The sequence below is a fragment of the Hipposideros armiger genome, unplaced genomic scaffold (assembly GCF_001890085.2).
Source record: "Hipposideros armiger isolate ML-2016 unplaced genomic scaffold, ASM189008v1 scaffold_22, whole genome shotgun sequence".
NCBI lineage: Eukaryota > Metazoa > Chordata > Mammalia > Chiroptera > Hipposideridae > Hipposideros > Hipposideros armiger.
In genome coordinates, this window is record NW_017731372.1 from 573,685 (window position 1) to 592,567 (window position 18,883).

The 18,883-nt window shown below is 36.1% G+C and overlaps 1 protein-coding gene across 2 annotated transcripts in view; it reads left to right on the forward strand.

Annotated features, from left to right (window-relative positions):
• DHX9 (DExH-box helicase 9) overlaps positions 1–18,883 on the forward strand; it is a 47,201-nt gene that overhangs the window by 17,964 nt on the left and 10,354 nt on the right. For both annotated transcript variants that reach the window (XM_019635554.1, XM_019635555.1), the window contains 8 exons: positions 4,581–4,722; positions 5,089–5,171; positions 10,464–10,620; positions 13,795–13,901; positions 15,138–15,351; positions 15,537–15,631; positions 15,906–15,979; positions 17,543–17,695. In XM_019635554.1, coding sequence (XP_019491099.1) covers positions 4,581–4,722; positions 5,089–5,171; positions 10,464–10,620; positions 13,795–13,901; positions 15,138–15,351; positions 15,537–15,631; positions 15,906–15,979; positions 17,543–17,695 — 1,025 coding nt within the window. The remainder of the gene's footprint in view (positions 1–4,580; positions 4,723–5,088; positions 5,172–10,463; positions 10,621–13,794; positions 13,902–15,137; positions 15,352–15,536; positions 15,632–15,905; positions 15,980–17,542; positions 17,696–18,883) is intronic.

Here is an 18,883-nt window from a genome sequence, read left to right on the forward strand (position 1 = left end):
GAGCATTAGGCCCTTTAAAATTTAAAAACAAAACATTAAAAGAAATTAAGTCTTGTTCTAATTTCCAATATCCTTCACTGATAAGCTAAACTGAACCGTGTGGGGATTGTTTTCTCTGGGCTAGAGGGAATCTTTGGGCTAGAATCAAACATACTGAGAGTACTTTCTCCTGAGGTCCACATCCAAATGTTGGTCCTCTCTATCTTATCACCTAATAACATTCAGTGAAAACCAGTCGGAGCAAGAGTAGGCAAGCTAGCAAAACACAATGGCTATCTTTTACTGAATGCTCATGTATGCCATCATATCAGGATATAGCTGTCTCTCATAAGCTGAGAACTCAGAAAATAGAGAAAGTGGAGCCAAATATGTTTTGTGATATCTGGTGCCTGAGAAATTATTTTATTGCAGCTGAGTTCTATGATCGTGTATTTAAATACCCAGATGAGAAATAGAGGTGCAGTTCTGGGACCTGTGTCCTTTCAGTTAGACGACTGTAAGATAAGAGAAATTATTGTACTTCTGGATAAATGTCAAGAGGGGTACCTGAAGGAGGCGAGTCCTAGAACTGCAAAAAAAACAGTTGGAGACTGGCCTTCATTTGCCTGTGGTATGGAAAGTGTTGCCCAGTGTCTGGCACATAGTGATCTGAGTACTCAGTAAATATTAGATGTTCAGTTAAAGTGAACATACGTGAACTGTGAAGAAGAGGCAATCCCTTAAAACCACCTATGACTAAGGCTGGACTCCGGGCGAGAGTAATAAGATTCTATAGAAAAAATGAGATCAGCACATAACGAGGTATGATCAAAAAATTCAGTGAATGTTTAAATTTTTAAAAAGTTATTACAGTAAAAGACACATTGCAATTAATCCCCCTCAAAATGCTCCCCTTCACTGCGAACACACTTATCCCGTCACTATTGCCACTTTCTGAAGCAGTTTCCTGAGTGTCTTTAGTTGTGCTGTCATGGCTGCCTCAATGTCCTGAATTGATTCAAAATGTTTTCCTTTCATGGTCATTTTGACTTTGGGGAAGAGCCAGAAGTCACACAGTGCCAGATCCAGTGAATAAGGTGGGTGAGGACACACCGTAATGTTTTTATTTGATAGAAATTGCCGTACCAGAAGTGATGTGTGACACGGAGCATTGTCATGATAGAGGCTGAAGTAAAGACACCCATGAAAGAGGACTTCCAGAACTGCTTCAGAAAGTGGCAAGAACGATGGGATAAGTGTGTTCGAAGTGAGACAGAGTATTTTGAGGGGGATTAATGGCAATGTGTCTTACTGTAATAATTTTTTTTTTTAAACATTCACCACATATTTTGGTCACACCTCATACGTGGAATGAAAATGTAAAGGGAAGCTCATATCTTGGAGGATAATTTTGAAGTATTATGTTGAAGGGACTCTTGACATTATCCCCTGCTTTCGTCACTACTGACTAGTTTTATTTAAATCAGTTATTGTGTTATTTTTAACATTCAATAATCCAAATACAACATAAAGCTATAACAATAAGAGGCACATAACTGGGACAAGGACTGGATTGGGGGTAAAGAAAATGTGTATTACATCTGAACTCATTTCTATGAATTTAGGCAAAATAATGTAACTTCTCTGAGCTTGTTTTTTAATCAGAATGAAAAAAAGTCTCGTGTTCTGAAGCACAAATAAAATAGTATATGCAGCCATGATATTTACTGTTATGTTTTACAGATGTTAATTGTCATTATTCTGGAGGTCTCCAGAGTCTTGATTCTTTGTAGTTATTTGTAGAATACAGAATATTTCAATATACTATAAAATAATTAAGAAGGGAACATAAGCTATATGTGGAAAGGTAGCCCTGAAGGTGTACCTAGAAGGTGATGTTTTGCTGGTGAAATTTGTCTTGTATTTATTCACTGTGGGGAAATACGTAAAACAATTATTGAAGCACAGAAGATCAAGGGAAAAGAGATAAATTATTCAAGGGATAAGTAGAGCAACTTCTTAGGCTATCAGGTGGTATGCAGTCTGAGAAGTGTTTAAACATTTATTAGCAGTCTTTTACACTAAGCAGTGTTCTATACAAAATGCTTATCTTGTGAATATAATGAGAATTTAATTATTTTTAGTTGCTTCTTTCTGACTACAAAAGGAACATATAGCCATTGGCAAAAAATTAGCAAAGTTAAATTTTAAAAGAAACCAAAGCCCACTCAGGATCCCACCATCCAGAAGTAATAATTTTTCGCTTGGTCTGTATCTTTTCAGATTATAATGTACATATACCACATGCACACCGTCTTAACCTGCCCTCTATGTGACAGCAAAATGTGGTGTTAGAGCAACCACATAATTTCTCAATGACTTCATAATCTTCCATTTTATGCATATACCCTTACTTTATCAAATGATGGAGGTTTTTGAAGATTTTGATATTATGTATGCTGGGATGAACATACTTATATATACATCTTTATATACTCAATTATTTTATTTGGAATAAAGTTCTAGATGTGGAGTTTGTTGGATCAAAAGGTATGCATATTTTAACTTGCCTGCACTTTGTCATTCTCCCGTCAGAAAAAATCATACTGATTTCCAGTCGAATTAATTGTGAATGAAAAAAGCGCTTCTCTTTTTAGTGTGTATCTTAAACATATTTTCCTTTGTTTTAAGTCAGGGCTGTTGAAACTGGAAGTTGATAAATCAGAGAAGCATACAAAATATGGGGAGATGGCAGGGTCATTTGTTTCTTTGCTGTTTGAATAGTCATCTTGATATTGATGTTGATATTTTCTGTTCCTATTCAAGTAAATTTAGCTGGTCGGGCTCCTGAAGATAGTTGTTTTAGCACCTCATATTAGTTTGTAATACCCTCTATCATTGATCGCTTCCTTGAGTCTCTTAAGACAGATGTGTTTGGGGGGCATTAGAATTAAGAACTAAAATAGATATTACTCAGGGAATGTACCATCTCCTGCCCATTTCATTTTAGAAGGCTGGAAACTAAAAGATGGTAGTCCCAGGTGGTAGGAGCAACCCCTGAGGACCCAGTAGCATATGAATACACCTTAGAGGAGTCCACTATCCTAATAGGTTTTAAGTTCTAGAAGCCACTTAATAGAAATGCTGACAACTGTAGGAAAGATAAAAGTAGAGGAAGGGGATAATAGTGGCATTGAGCATTCACCTGTTATTTATAGAATGCAAAGACTTCTTGAAAGGGTCCAGAAAACTTAGTAAATGTTGTGCCTTTAATGGAATATCATTTTCACATTTCCTGACATGAGTATATAGCACAGTCTTCTCTTGATGGACAAATACAGAGTTCAGTTCTCCATGTAGCACTTTTATTCAGGGTTTGTGAGTTGCAGAGTACTGGTCAGTAAAAGCTAGCTTGTTTCGGCAAGTCAAGGCACATGCACCAGACAGAATAGAAGCGCAGGAAAATTCAGCACAATGTGTTGAAGAAGGCATCCTTTAATCCCTTAAGGGACAGGATAAATATGAATACGTTATGAATAGGTGATTGTACACTCACCTGTATTTGTTACGAGCCCCATACCCTGACTGATTCTTGTATTATATTAGGGATATAGAAATTCATAAATCATGTTTTGTATTAATTCAAAGCATATTGATAGTTCTAGTGAAGTTAATTGTATTTTTTGTTCTTTCAAAATTGTATCAGCCTCTGATTTCCTAAATAGTCATATCATAACCTGGAATATCTTCAGATAAGTACTTAACTAGATATGAAACTCAGAAAAAATTTTCTCAAGGAACTAAAATCCAACCCATCATCAAGAACTTTGTGACACAATCAAATTCAAGGCAACTTAGACACATTCAGTCTTTATAAATCGTCATGTACCTCTGCAGCTATACCTTTAAGACATAGTAGTATCAACCAAGTAAATATTGTTTTGCATAGTTAGAAAATATGGAACACTTCGGAAAATTTTCTAGAAAAATCAAGGTCCAACACTTAACCTGTAGTCCTCTCCTTAGGGTTGAGCATATTTATTGCTGGAAACAGTAACATGCACTCAGTTTCCCCTGCTGTGTAAATTCATCAAAAACAGGAGTGATTTCATTCAGTTTCTTAGCTCTAGCACCTTCTGTGGCACCTGATACAAATATGCAATAGATGCTTACTTTAGGAGTTAATAAACGAATGAGGGGTGGCCACAGTAGATACGGCAAAGAAGGAGATTGTTCACCTTCCTAATACCCATACGTCTCAGTTAAATAATTTTTTAAATGCATGCCTTCACTATTGTAGGCAGTAAAAAGAACAAGCTCCCCATGTGTGCTCTGCCCCATTCTCTACAGGAAAATCACTGTGAATATCATTAAGAGTTTAGGCCGGTGGTGAAGGAATTTTGTTTTCTATTAGAATATATGCCATATCTTTTAAGTGGTAGTTTTTTTGTCCTGGAGCTTCCTTAAGCTATCATTACTATTATTGTTTCTATTGATGACTGAGCTGGCAGGGGGACAGATATAGTAGAATAATTAATAACCCTGATAAACAAGTGTAACTATAATTTTGTAGCTTTTAAATCTTTTTTTTTTCATCTCAGCCCAGGAGAATCAGTGCAGTTTCTGTGGCAGAGCGAGTTGCGTATGAGAGAGGAGAAGAGCCTGGGAAAAGCTGTGGCTATAGTGTTCGATTCGAGTCTGTGCTCCCCCGCCCTCATGCCAGTATACTGTTTTGTACTGTAGGTCAGTAATGTGCTTCATTTTGGTCTTTCATTTGGGGTTTATACTGTGTTGTTTTTGAAGAAAACCAGAATGCCTGGAATAATAAATCAAGGAGCCAGTCTCAGAATTCTTGTTTAAATAGAACTTTGGGCAGTTTTTCTTTGTTTGTTTGTTACATGGAGAGCATGATATACCTGCTGGTTGTTGTAGCGTAGAGAAAATGAAATCAGGTTACTAGAGTTATATCTTCCTAGTATGATGCTGGGGTTATAGTAGTTCAAGCATAGTTGATTGTCTAGAAATTTATTTCTGTGCACTTTTCTATCCTTCCTACTTTAATCAACATAGAAACTCTTCTCCAGTTGTTGCTCTGATTTTCTTTTCAAGGTGTGCTCCTAAGAAAGTTAGAAGCAGGCATTCGAGGAATCAGTCATGTGATTGTAGATGAAATACATGAAAGAGACATAAATGTAAGTAACTTGAGCATTATGGTAAGGTGCTAATGCTAATTAATATTCTGAATAAAAAGAAATCCAAATAGAATGTCTGCTTAATTTGTTCTTTTTCCACTGCTTACATCTTTTATCAAGCCCTGAACTTAGTCACTAAGATGTTGGGCATCTTTTTTAGTTAGCCTATTAAAATTATTTCTTTCCTTTGTTAAACTCACAGAACTCTAAAAGTAAAGACCTACTTTATTGTAAAGTAAGTATAGTTGCACTGATCACAAAGAGCTAGCATATTTCAATAATTGAACTAATGATTTTAATAATCAGTTTCTCTTTGAAATACAGGTTTATCTATAGTAAATTTTATAATTTTTAAATGTAATATAATTAAAAAATGTCTTTTGGATGTTTGCAGCTCAGATCTTTTCACATATTGATGATCATGCAAGAATTAAGGAGAAACTAAAATTTATTTATTTTGTACCTTTCCCTCTTTAGGTCCTTGGCAAAACTTGCATAGAATTAACTTATACAATAATTATGTAATTTGAAAATTGATACCATAATGCAATGACTTGTTTTTATTCCACAATTTTACACATTCACACAAAGGTGTCAGAGGTTGTACAGTAGGTCATTCAGATTGGCACCAGCATTTATTGCTTAAAACGTTTGTTAGAGTTCCTCCTCTAGAAAGTACTTTTATAACTCTTGTTTTTAATCATCTTTAGTTTTGGCAAAACTTAGACCTTTATGGTTGAGCTAAAGCAAGTAAGACAGTTTGGATGGTTTATCAAATGACTTTTTACGTCAGAAATTTATTTAATAGGATAAAATTTTTTCTGTTTTTGTCATTCAGAATCTCTTGAAAGCTTTATGGTTTCTTTTCTGATTAATCAAAATTAAATGTTTCAGTATTGTCTTTACTAGCATGGTACCATACCAGCGTTCTAAAAGTTTAAATTATTCCAAATAATACTGGAAACATCATAGATTATTATTATTACTATTTTCCTTAAAAAAATGGTTTTGGTCAATTTGCCTTGAAAGATTGTCAGGTCTTTATTTCACCATTCACAGTGAAAAATGGAAAAATGCCTTTGCAGAAACTTTTTATGGTCTCTTTCAGATGAACCTTATCTAAATTTGTCACTTTACAGGGGAAAACCAAAAAGAACTTACAGACCAATTATTATAAATAATAGAATAGGAAAAATTAACAATGTGGCTGAATAAAAGATTAATATATAAAAGTCTATTTCATTGTATATATTATAAACAAACAGCTAGGAAACAACTAAAACGATAACAGTGCAGTGGTCAGAATGTCAAGTGCCTAAAAATCCAACAAAAAGACACGTGGGACTTCTGTAGGAAAAATAAAATTTATTACAAAATGCTAAAATAAGACCAGATCATGTTCATAGCTAGGAAGACTTAATATCATATAGATGTCAGTTCTCCCCAGGCTGATCCACAGTTTGAATTCAGTTCTAATCAAATTCCCAGTAAGGTTTTTCATAGAATTTAATAGGCTGATTAGAAACACTTATAGGTAAAATTTGTGGCCAGAAATAACTAGGACTCCTAAAGAAGAGCAGGATGGGAGGGTCTTGCTTTATAGATATCAGGACTTAATTTAAAGCTATAATAATTGAGATAGTATAGTACTTGGGTTGACATTTTGACCAATGGAATGATATAGCATATAGAAACAGATTGTGTGTTATATGTTGCTTTGGTATAAGAGAGTGATGACATGTCAGATCAGTGGGAAAGGAAATGGACTATTCAGTCATTGGAACTGGAAGCAATTGGTCATTTATAAGTAAGTAGTTTTGAAATTGGATTCTTACCTCATAACCAAATATAAAAATTAACTCCAAATAGATTAAGGAATTGAATGCCAAAGCAGTTTTAAAACTTAATAGAAAATGTAAGTAAATATCTAGGTAACAGTGTCCAGTAGAAACATAATGCAAGCCACATATGTAACTAAATTTTCTAGTAACGTATTTTAAAAGGTGAAAGAAAAAAACCAGGTGAAATTAACTCAGTATATCAAAACTATTTTCAACAGGTAGTCGATATAAAAAATATATTGAAATATTTTACATTCTCTTTTTCATAATAAGTCTTCAAACTTGGGTGAATATTTTACACTTAAAGCACATCTCAGTTCAGATTAGGCACATTTCATGTGCTCAGTAGCCACATGTGGCCAGTGGCTACTGTACTGGGCATCATAGTTCTAGACCTTTTGGAAGATTTCTTAAAACGCAAAATACACTAGCCATGAAAAGACTGATATATTCATCTATATTAAAGCTAAGAGTATTTGTTTATTCAAAAGATACTTTAAAGAGAATCACAGGGTAGAAGATTCCAATATAGCCAACAAAGGATTAATATAGAAATACATAAACACTTCCTACAAATCAATAAGAAAAGTACAGATGACTCAGTAGAAAAATAAGCAAAAAATACAAACGGGCGTTTTACAAAAGAGGAAACATATTTGGCTGATAAACATGAGGAGATATTCAGTCTCATTGGTGAATAAGAAAGAACAGGTATTGCTTTATATCAATTTGATTAATAAAATCTAAGTGATGATGCCAAGTTTTGGAGAATATGAGGATCAGCAGGATCTCTTTTCTACTGCTCATGAGAGTATATGAATCGATGGAACTGCTTAGAAAAATAGTTTTTTCGTCTCCACTATCTCCTGAAGTTCAGCATTTACCCTGTAACTGCAGTTGCATACCCACAGTTGCCCATATAAACTTGTACAGCAGGAGACATGAACAAGAACATTCATAGCAGCAAATGTTCACAATAGTGAAACTGGAAACAACCCAGAGACCTGCAGTATCTACCTGCAGTAGGTACCACCAGATAACCTACTGGTGAATTAATTGGTATATTCACACATTGGGATGTTAAACGGTCATTAGAAAAAATAACAGTAGTAGTACTTATGGGTGAATTTTAGCAGTGCTATATAGTATGCGAAAAAGGAAATCCCACAAGATTACATAAAATACACATTCTCATAAAGTCAAGAATAAATAAAATAAAAAACACAGAGATATGTATGTTAACATACATTTTTTTAGGTATCTGTATAGATGACATGAAAGCTATATGAAAAGGAATATAAGCAAAAGATTCAGGCTGGCGGTGGTTTTCTCTAGGTGGGGGGGGGGGGTGTTCGATTCGAGTCTGTGCTCCCCCGCCCTCATGCCAGTATACTGTTTTGTACTGTAGGTCAGTAATGTGCTTCATTTTGGTCTTTCATTTGGGGTTTATACTGTGTTGTTTTTGAAGAAAACCAGAATGCCTGGAATAATAAATCAAGGAGCCAGTCTCAGAATTCTTGTTTAAATAGAACTTTGGGCAGTTTTTCTTTGTTTGTTTGTTACATGGAGAGCATGATATACCTGCTGGTTGTTGTAGCGTAGAGAAAATGAAATCAGGTTACTAGAGTTATATCTTCCTAGTATGATGCTGGGGTTATAGTAGTTCAAGCATAGTTGATTGTCTAGAAATTTATTTCTGTGCACTTTTCTATCCTTCCTACTTTAATCAACATAGAAACTCTTCTCCAGTTGTTGCTCTGATTTTCTTTTCAAGGTGTGCTCCTAAGAAAGTTAGAAGCAGGCATTCGAGGAATCAGTCATGTGATTGTAGATGAAATACATGAAAGAGACATAAATGTAAGTAACTTGAGCATTATGGTAAGGTGCTAATGCTAATTAATATTCTGAATAAAAAGAAATCCAAATAGAATGTCTGCTTAATTTGTTCTTTTTCCACTGCTTACATCTTTTATCAAGCCCTGAACTTAGTCACTAAGATGTTGGGCATCTTTTTTAGTTAGCCTATTAAAATTATTTCTTTCCTTTGTTAAACTCACAGAACTCTAAAAGTAAAGACCTACTTTATTGTAAAGTAAGTATAGTTGCACTGATCACAAAGAGCTAGCATATTTCAATAATTGAACTAATGATTTTAATAATCAGTTTCTCTTTGAAATACAGGTTTATCTATAGTAAATTTTATAATTTTTAAATGTAATATAATTAAAAAATGTCTTTTGGATGTTTGCAGCTCAGATCTTTTCACATATTGATGATCATGCAAGAATTAAGGAGAAACTAAAATTTATTTATTTTGTACCTTTCCCTCTTTAGGTCCTTGGCAAAACTTGCATAGAATTAACTTATACAATAATTATGTAATTTGAAAATTGATACCATAATGCAATGACTTGTTTTTATTCCACAATTTTACACATTCACACAAAGGTGTCAGAGGTTGTACAGTAGGTCATTCAGATTGGCACCAGCATTTATTGCTTAAAACGTTTGTTAGAGTTCCTCCTCTAGAAAGTACTTTTATAACTCTTGTTTTTAATCATCTTTAGTTTTGGCAAAACTTAGACCTTTATGGTTGAGCTAAAGCAAGTAAGACAGTTTGGATGGTTTATCAAATGACTTTTTACGTCAGAAATTTATTTAATAGGATAAAATTTTTTCTGTTTTTGTCATTCAGAATCTCTTGAAAGCTTTATGGTTTCTTTTCTGATTAATCAAAATTAAATGTTTCAGTATTGTCTTTACTAGCATGGTACCATACCAGCGTTCTAAAAGTTTAAATTATTCCAAATAATACTGGAAACATCATAGATTATTATTATTACTATTTTCCTTAAAAAAATGGTTTTGGTCAATTTGCCTTGAAAGATTGTCAGGTCTTTATTTCACCATTCACAGTGAAAAATGGAAAAATGCCTTTGCAGAAACTTTTTATGGTCTCTTTCAGATGAACCTTATCTAAATTTGTCACTTTACAGGGGAANTTTACATTATTAAATACTAAATGTCTTGGCCATTATTTTGTTTGAATGAACCAGATAGGACCTTTTCAACATTTTTAAGATTACATGTGATTGGATAACTGATTTTTGGCTCATCATGGGTTTTTCCTTTTTTTTAGTTAAAGTTTGTGTGACTACAAATATAAATTTCATTGAAAACTTTGAGATGAACTCTTTGCTCTCATTAATGTTTTCATTTTCCCTACCCAAATAGCACATTTTTAATCCCCACAGCTATTAGCCTATGACTGTTCTTAAAAATAGTTACTGTACCCCACTATAAGCCCTTTATTTTAGGCATCAACAAGCTACCTAAGAAACTGAATTTCACGGATGTCTGTGGCTATATAACACAACAAATCTTTTGGGTGTATATCATGAGCATGGACTTCCTATGTAATTCTTTTTAATGTATGTATTTGTTTTAATAGACAGACTTCCTTTTGGTAGTGCTGCGTGATGTGGTTCAGGCTTATCCTGAAGTTCGCATTGTTCTCATGTCCGCTACTATCGATACCAGCATGTTCTGTGAATACTTCTTCAGTTGCCCCATCATTGAAGTTTATGGGAGGACTTTCCCAGTTCAAGGTAAATATTGCGGGGGTGTGGTTGGAGGGTGAATATCTTTTATGCTCCTGGGGAACATAATTGACCAGTTTCTTAATTCTGGAGATGAGGAAAATGTCCTTTATAGTTTAAAGGACATTTAAAATACATGCCAGGGGCCAGCCGAGTGGCTCAGTTGGTTAAGAGCTTGCTCAAGAGTGCGATCTCTGAGCAACAGTGGTTTGATGCCCAGCCCGAGCTGAGCTGCCACTGAGCTGCCAACAGGTGGCAGGGTGGCTCAGCTAAAAAAAATACATGCCAAACTAGTTGAGTATTAAACGCATCGTAACATCCTTGGGGTTTTAGTCAAGCCATAGTAAGTACAGTCTGAGGAGGGAGAACAAGTTTCATTCAGTACTTGCAGAGTTTGTATATCCAGTAAATTTCCTGCCCTTTATTTATAGCCAAACTTAACTTCTAAAATTATGTACAGTCAAGTGTAAATCAGTATGGTCTAAAAAAAAAAAAATCAGTATGGTCTATAGATGGTCATGGGAAATACTGTTAAAAGTGTAAGCAGCCAGGGTCAAATTAATAAGAGAAGCTTTCTTAGACCCAGAGCACGCAGATTTTTGGAATGATATTTAAGGTGAGTGTTTTAAGGTCAAGTTATTTCTGATAGTTATAAATAATTCTTTACTTTCTTTAAAAGATTGTGTCATCACTTTAGTAGCTTAGGTTAAAAAAATGAATTATTGGACAGACTAATTGAGGGATGAAAATAAGCTAAACCGTTTGCAGTGTCGGTATGAAACAATGAATGGCTATTTTGGGGTGCTAATTTTTGAAATTCTAAAGTAAGACTAGCTCTGAAATAAAAGCCAATGTAGTTGTATCTCACAAGAGTACTAAAACTGCTTTAAAAGTATACTGGGCAACATGGATGGACCTGGAGAATATTATGCAAAGTGAAGTAAGTCAGACGAAGAAAGACAAATGCCAAATGATCTCACTTATATGTGGAATCTAAAGAACAGAATAAATGAACAAATACAACAGAAATAGACTCAGATATAGTGGGGGAAATGAATGAGGGTTGCTAGGTAAAAGGGGTGAAGATGGGGGGGAAAGTGAAGGGATTAGAAAGTACAAATTAGTAATCACAGTATAGCCACAGGGATGTGAAATACAGTTTGGGGAATATAATCAATAATGTGAAGATTTTGTCAGGTGGTCACTTGTTTTATTAGGGAGACCACCACTTCATGGACATTGTAGATGCCTGACCATTGTGCTGTACACCTGAAGCTGAATAATATTGAATGTCAGCTATAACTAAATATATATACAGAGGGTGCCAAAAAATGTATACATATTTTAAGAAAGGAAAAATCTGTATTAAAATTGTAATTGTATATACCGATAACAAAAGATGAATACAATTACAAGAGGTGCTCAAAGTGGTTACCATCAGCGTCCAGACACTTCTGATTACGGCAAACTACTGCTTGAGCAATGTTGACCAAAGTGTCCACTTGTATACATTTTTTGGGCACTCTTGGTATGTATGTATGTATGCATATGTATATGTATCTGTATATATACATGTATGTATATATTGTATATATGCATATATACAGTCACGGGATGTGGAGTACAGCATAGGGAATAGAGTCAATGGAATTATAACAGCTATACACAATGTCAGAAGGGTAGTAGATTGGGGGAGAGGGGTTATCACTTTGAGAGGGGTGTAAATGTCTATTACATTGTTTTGTGCACCTGAAACTAATAAAAAAAAATTTTTAAGTATACTGGGGTTAAAACAAATGAAGCCAGGTTTACTGTTGGTGTGAGAGGTTACAGTTAGGAGGGAAAGCTCGAATGAACCGTGTGGTACTGGTTTCCAGCTGGAGACGTTAGTAAGAACTAGTGTTTAGATACGAATGGATAGATACATTTAGATGGATACGAATGGATGGTACAGAAATAATCACAGATTGTATGAATACAGGGTTAATACACATAATACTTCCTAGCTCTGTCTGCTGAGCAGTCCTCGGAGCAGCGACTCCCAGTGGAAAGAGTCATGCCAACAGCAAGATCTTATTTCCAATGCTGTTTTCCAGTTAAAGAACCAGATGTCCTTGGAGAAATGGCTGGTTCTACAATTAAGGCAGGGAATATAAGAGATGGAATATCTTGTAGTGCCAGAAAGTACGAAAGTGCTTTTAAAAAACGCAGATTCACAGTGATGGAGACAAAGGGACTTAGGAGCCAACCTGAAAGAGCTCTCAGTGGCCAAAGCTGGAATAGTTTAAGCAAAAAAATAATAATAATATGGTATTGAATTGTAACCCTAAGTATAAAATAAATACCTTTGGATATCTATATGGCAGTTAAATAAATGGGTAGTAAAGACAAATCTCTCATATGGAAGAACTCTAAAAAATATATGTAGATACTCTCTCTCAAGAAAGAGAGGTTCAGCTCCCTGTCCCTTGAGTGTGCTGTGCTTAATGACTTGTTTCCAAAGAGTGTATGGTGTAGATAGGGGAAACAAGTAACTTGACAGTGTAGTACCCTGGCAGACACTCTCAGATGACCGAGTTTAACATCAGTAATGAGTCATGTTGATAGTACGTACCCTGGATATAATGTGATGAGAAGGGCGCTTTGGGGCTCTTTGGGCTTAGAGGCAAATGTTTAGATTATGAGACATTTCTGGGCCTTTCAAACTCAGGAGCATGATTGATCAGCAGATTTTCCAGCCTTGACATTGAGGCCCTTCAGAGTAATAACTGAAAGGAACCCATTTAATGTGTACATCCCAACAGAGGAAGGATAGACCGTGGTATACTACTGTAGTGATGTTATTTTCATGGATAACTCTCACACTGTGGGAGTGTACGACATAGTACATGAACACAATAGGCATTCCATGGAGGTTTGGTGAAATATTGTGTTTAGTGGATGCCCTGACTGGCTTTGTGGGAACATGTATAAGAGATACCTCACCCTCCTTCAGGGTCCAGGAGCTGGGGACACTGAGTTTGGGAAAAGAGGTTTTTGCCACTGGAATTTCTTGGCAGTTGTTAAGAATCAGATTAATGGGTATTAAGATAGTTTTGAATTGTGAATTAGAAAATGGGTTTTAAAGACTGCTCTACTCTGAAAATCGATGGTGCTTACCCCTGACTTGGGTTGTCCTGGCAGAATACTTTTTGGAAGACTGCATTCAGATGACCAGCTTCGTCCCTCCGCCGAAGGACAAGAAGAAGAAGGACAAGGATAAGGAGGAGGACGGTGGCGAGGAGGACGATGTAAGTGAGTCGCGTAAAGGACTTTCATTATGGGCGAAAGGTTACAGGGAAGAGAATGGACTTAGTGAAAACACGCGACGAGTTAGCATGACAGGAAACTTGTAAAAAATAACTATAGTGTCTGTCTTTGAATGAATTAATGTATGTCCAGAGAATTTCACGTTCAGTGACAAGGTCTTTTCATGCCATGAATTAAATCCTCTGTGGCATAAGGTCAAAAGAAAAAGAAGAGGAAAGAATAAGATGTTTAGAGGCCACACATGGTTAGAGAAAGTTCTATTTTATGAGGCTTTCCTACTCAGAAGTGTTTTCCGTGGGCCACACCTGGGGAACTGGGGGAAAGGCAGAACCTTGTGCCCACCCCAGATCTACTAAATCAGAGCCTACATTTTAAGATGTCCATGTGATCCGTATGTACAGTAAATTTTAGGAAGTAATGAAGGATTTTCTAAGAAACAGGAAATGATGCTTATTTTGTAGTGCTTGAGAGTTGGGCCTAACAAGGTTAAAAATTCATCTTGGAACTGGAAATTTGAACAGAATGAAAAATATAAGACATATTTTTCTTATGGAGAATTGGATAAGAAATAAGCTGGGATTGGATGTTTTTAATCAGAATACCTGAGAATGTAAATGAATAGCAAATCGGGGGAAAAGCCGTGTTTTAACAACTTAGTTTCTCATTACTGAAGGCTTGGTTTGTCATTGATTCTAAGGCACAGTTTTGGGGAAATACCACATTATTTCAGAAATAGATGAAGGTGATCAAATACCCTGCCTACAGGACACTCATTTTAAGAACTAAAGGACTTCATATTTGGTATGCGATGAGCCTGAGAATTACCCAGGGAGGCATTGTGTATAGATAAGGTAATTATATATTGATTGATACAGAGGACAATAGGAACAGTTCATTAATCAGTAAAGAAAATATTTTTGAAAAACCAAAAGTTTATAGTAATCAAAATATACTCAGTAGAAGGAGTTATTAGAAGTTTCAGAGTCAAATGTAAGAGTTTGTGCTTGAATTTTATGTTCTATGGGAAATATGGGTCAGTAGAAAAAAAGTATGTCAACGTGCAGTAGGCTCTACATTTTTGGAAATTAAATTTGTTCTATATGCCAGGTGTGACTGATGCACTAGAATTAATAAGGACATTTGGTGTCATTTGAATGTCAACAACAAATCTAAGAGACATACAAGCTGTTCAAAATATGTCTCCCTGTGTTTTGCAGGCAAATTGCAACCTGATCTGTGGTGATGAATATGGTCCAGAAACGAAGATGAGCATGGCTCAGCTGAATGAAAAGGAAACTCCTCTTGAACTCATTGAGGCTCTGCTTAAGTACATTGAGACTCTGAATGTTCCTGGAGCTGTGCTGGTCTTTCTGCCAGGCTGGAATTTGATTTACACGATGCAGAAGCATTTGGAAATGAATCCACATTTTGGTATGAGTCTTTGAATTCTGACATGTGTGAGAGTGAAAAATGAATACTTTTGCTTGTGCCTTAGCCAGTCTATGAAAACAAAATTTAGCGTTTTGTCAATTTTTGAATATAAATGTGCATGATGTAGAGAGCAGTTTTAAACTAGGCTCCTGTTATTAGAACTTAACCTTTCTGTGTTGTTATAGGAAGCCATAGGTATCAGATTCTACCTCTGCATTCCCAGATTCCTCGAGAGGAACAACGCAAAGTATTTGATCCAGTACCAGGTGGAGTAACCAAGGTAAGTAATAAACATTGCAGTTATGGGGTTGGAAATGATGACATCGATAATAAACGGATGTTACCGGCCTTCAGAGAGCTATCAGAAAAATTGCAATCTGTCTAAATTGAGGAGGGATCTTCTCTTTCTGAGCTTAGTAGGTTTTTTTTCATCCAGTCAGTGGGTGAGTTATTTTTTTAAGACTTCTGTAATTCTCTTGTTATCTGTTACATAAGCAAATCCTTTCAAGTACATAATAGGAAGTATAATTTTCCTTACTATCATTTCTTCACAGGTTATTTTGTCTACAAATATTGCTGAGACAAGCATTACCATAAATGATGTGGTTTATGTCATTGACTCTTGCAAGTAAGTTCCCAAAGAACCTGTTTGTCTAGAATAAGTCTTTAGAACAGCAATTCTCAACCTTTCTAATGCCACAACCCCTTAATACAGTTCCTCATGTTGTGGTGACCCCCAACCATAAAATTAGTTTCGTTGCTACTCTATTTATAACTGTAATTTTGCTACTGTTATGAATCATAATGTAAATATCTTTTTGTTTTCCAATGGTCTTAGGCAACCCCTGTGAAAGGGTCGCGACCCACAGGTTGAGAACTGCTGCTTTAGAATATTCCGTATAGTATCTAGTATCAGCAACACCTTATTTTTATTTTTTTATTTTATTTATTTATTTTTTTTTTTTTTAAGATTTTTTATTGGGGAATTGGGGGGATGGGAACAGTGCTGGGGAATTGGGGGAAGGGGAACAGACAAGTTGCTGTCGTTTTGTTCTTCAATCTAGTTGTGGAGGATGTTGCTTCACTGGCCCAAGTTGGCACCATCATTGTGCTCTTCCCTGGCAAGGCAGATCAGTCGCTGGCTTCTGGACGGCCGCTCACTGCGGCTGCTGGCCACTCACGCTGGCTGCTGGCTACACACGGTAGCCCATGGCAATCCACTGCCACAGGGACTGCAGTCCACGCCGTCGCCGGCGACTCATGGCAGCCCAGCTCCAGGTTGAGCTGTTGTTCAGCATCTTAGCTGTAGAGGGCAGTGTCACTGGCCCTCATATGTGGGATCCGAACCGGGGCCCTCTGGCATCCCAAGCGAGTTCTTAACCATTGCGCCACTCGGCCGGCCGGCCCAGAAACACCTTATTTTTAAATCCCTGTGTTCTTATACCATCGAAATTACTGTATATCTTTTACTGGGTTACAGGCTAATTAGTAATTTGTCTTGGTATTGATCATACGATTTGACAGTGCTCACTTTAGGGAATGGTGAATAGTTTGCAGCTTTTTTGTGCCAGTCCCAGTCATTTAGTGCCAGCTGCCTATGTGTAGCATTGAAAGGTTCAGGTTGCTTAGGGGATGAAAAGAACCATGCAGGCACTGCTTAGTGAGGTCATAGGAAGTGCCACATATTCCAGTTCAGCACATAACCTTTAGATCATCAATAGCATAGGTAACCTAACAGCTAAACTAAACTTTGGAAGAGTTGGCTTGAATAATTGTCACTTATATTTATGTGCCATAGCCTGTTTAAATGCTTTACATATATTAATTCACTTAATGTTTATAAATAAAAATCATATGAGGTAGATGGTAGTATTATACCATTTTCAGATGAGGAATATGAGGCTCAGAATGGGTTAGTAACTTAGCCAAGATCGTCCAGCTGGTAAGTGGCACATGTGTTACATCACCTTTTAGTAATACATTGTGGACCGGTGACGCAGATTTGTGTCTGTATATTACAGTGCCCCGTCCTCAATGTGTTTAAGTGCAGAGTCCAATTCTTATTGGTGCTGTTCACAAGCAGACATTACAGTGGGTATTGCTACCTGGAAATCATCCCCCACTTAGTGGAAATGTGTTTTGTGTTGGTAGTACATGTGAGTCTTAGAATTAACCCCTTTCTCCTTTTTAGGCAGAAAGTGAAGCTGTTCACTGCTCACAACAATATGACCAACTACGCTACCGTGTGGGCATCCAAAACAAACCTGGAGCAGCGGAAAGGCCGAGCTGGCCGTGTGCGGCCCGGATTCTGCTTTTACCTCTGTAGCCGAGCTCGTTTTGAGAAGTAAGATCAATTCTGGAATAAAGATTGAAGTTGGTTTTTTTCTTAACCCTTTACACACCTCTTCTCTCTCTGCCCTGCCATGAACTTCATGAACTCAGTGTATCAATGCTGTAAGTTTATAGGAGGAAATTTAGCTTGGAGAACAAGATTGCGGTAAGAATGAAACGTCAGAAGTTGTCGATGGTGGATGTTTGATATCGTTTTACCTCTTACTAATAACTTTTTAGTTTTATTTTTTTAATGTTTATAATTTTTAATTTTTCATGTACAACTGACATTCAGTTATTTTATATTAGTTTCAGGTGTACACTATAGTGGTTAGACATCTATATAATTTATGAAGTTATTCCCCCAATTAGTCAGGTACTCAACTGGCACTATACATAGTTATTACAATATTATTAACTATATTCCCTATGTTGTACTTTACATCCCTGTGACTATTTTGTAACTATCAATTTATACAAATCCCTTCACCCAATAACCTTTTAAAAGAATATATGGACATTATTTTTACTCCACATAGCTTTATCACTTTGGGATTACTGATATTTATAGATTAGTTAACTTTATGGAAAATGTCAAAGTAATACTTCTGTATTTATAGAATTTTTTTTTCCATTGTTGTTAACACATCACCTGTCTCATATGATCCTCATGTGGCTGAGAAAGAGGGCATTATGAGGTGTGATTGAAAAATATGGTGAATGTTTAAATAAAAAATTTATTACAGTAAAAGACAGTTGCCATTAATTCCCCTCAAAACACTTATCCCATTGTTCTTGCCCCTGTCTGAAGCAGTTCTGGAAGTCCTCTTTCGTGAGTGTCTTTACTTCATCCTCCATCATGACAACACTCTGTGTCACACATCGCTTCTGGTATGGCAATTTCTGTCAAATAAAAACATTATGATGTGTCCTCATTCACTTCATTCACCGGATCTAGCATCGTGCTACTCCTGGCTCTTGCCCAAAGTCCAAATGACCATGAAAGGAAAGCGTTTTGAATCGATTCAGGACATCAAGGCAGCCACGACAGCACGACCTAGAGACACTCACAGAAGAGGACTTCTAGAACTGCTTCAGAAAGTAGCAAGAATGATGGGATAAGTGTGTTTGAAGCGAGTGAGAGTACTTTGAAGGAAATTAACGGGAATGTGTCTTTTACTGTAATAATTTTTTTTTTTTT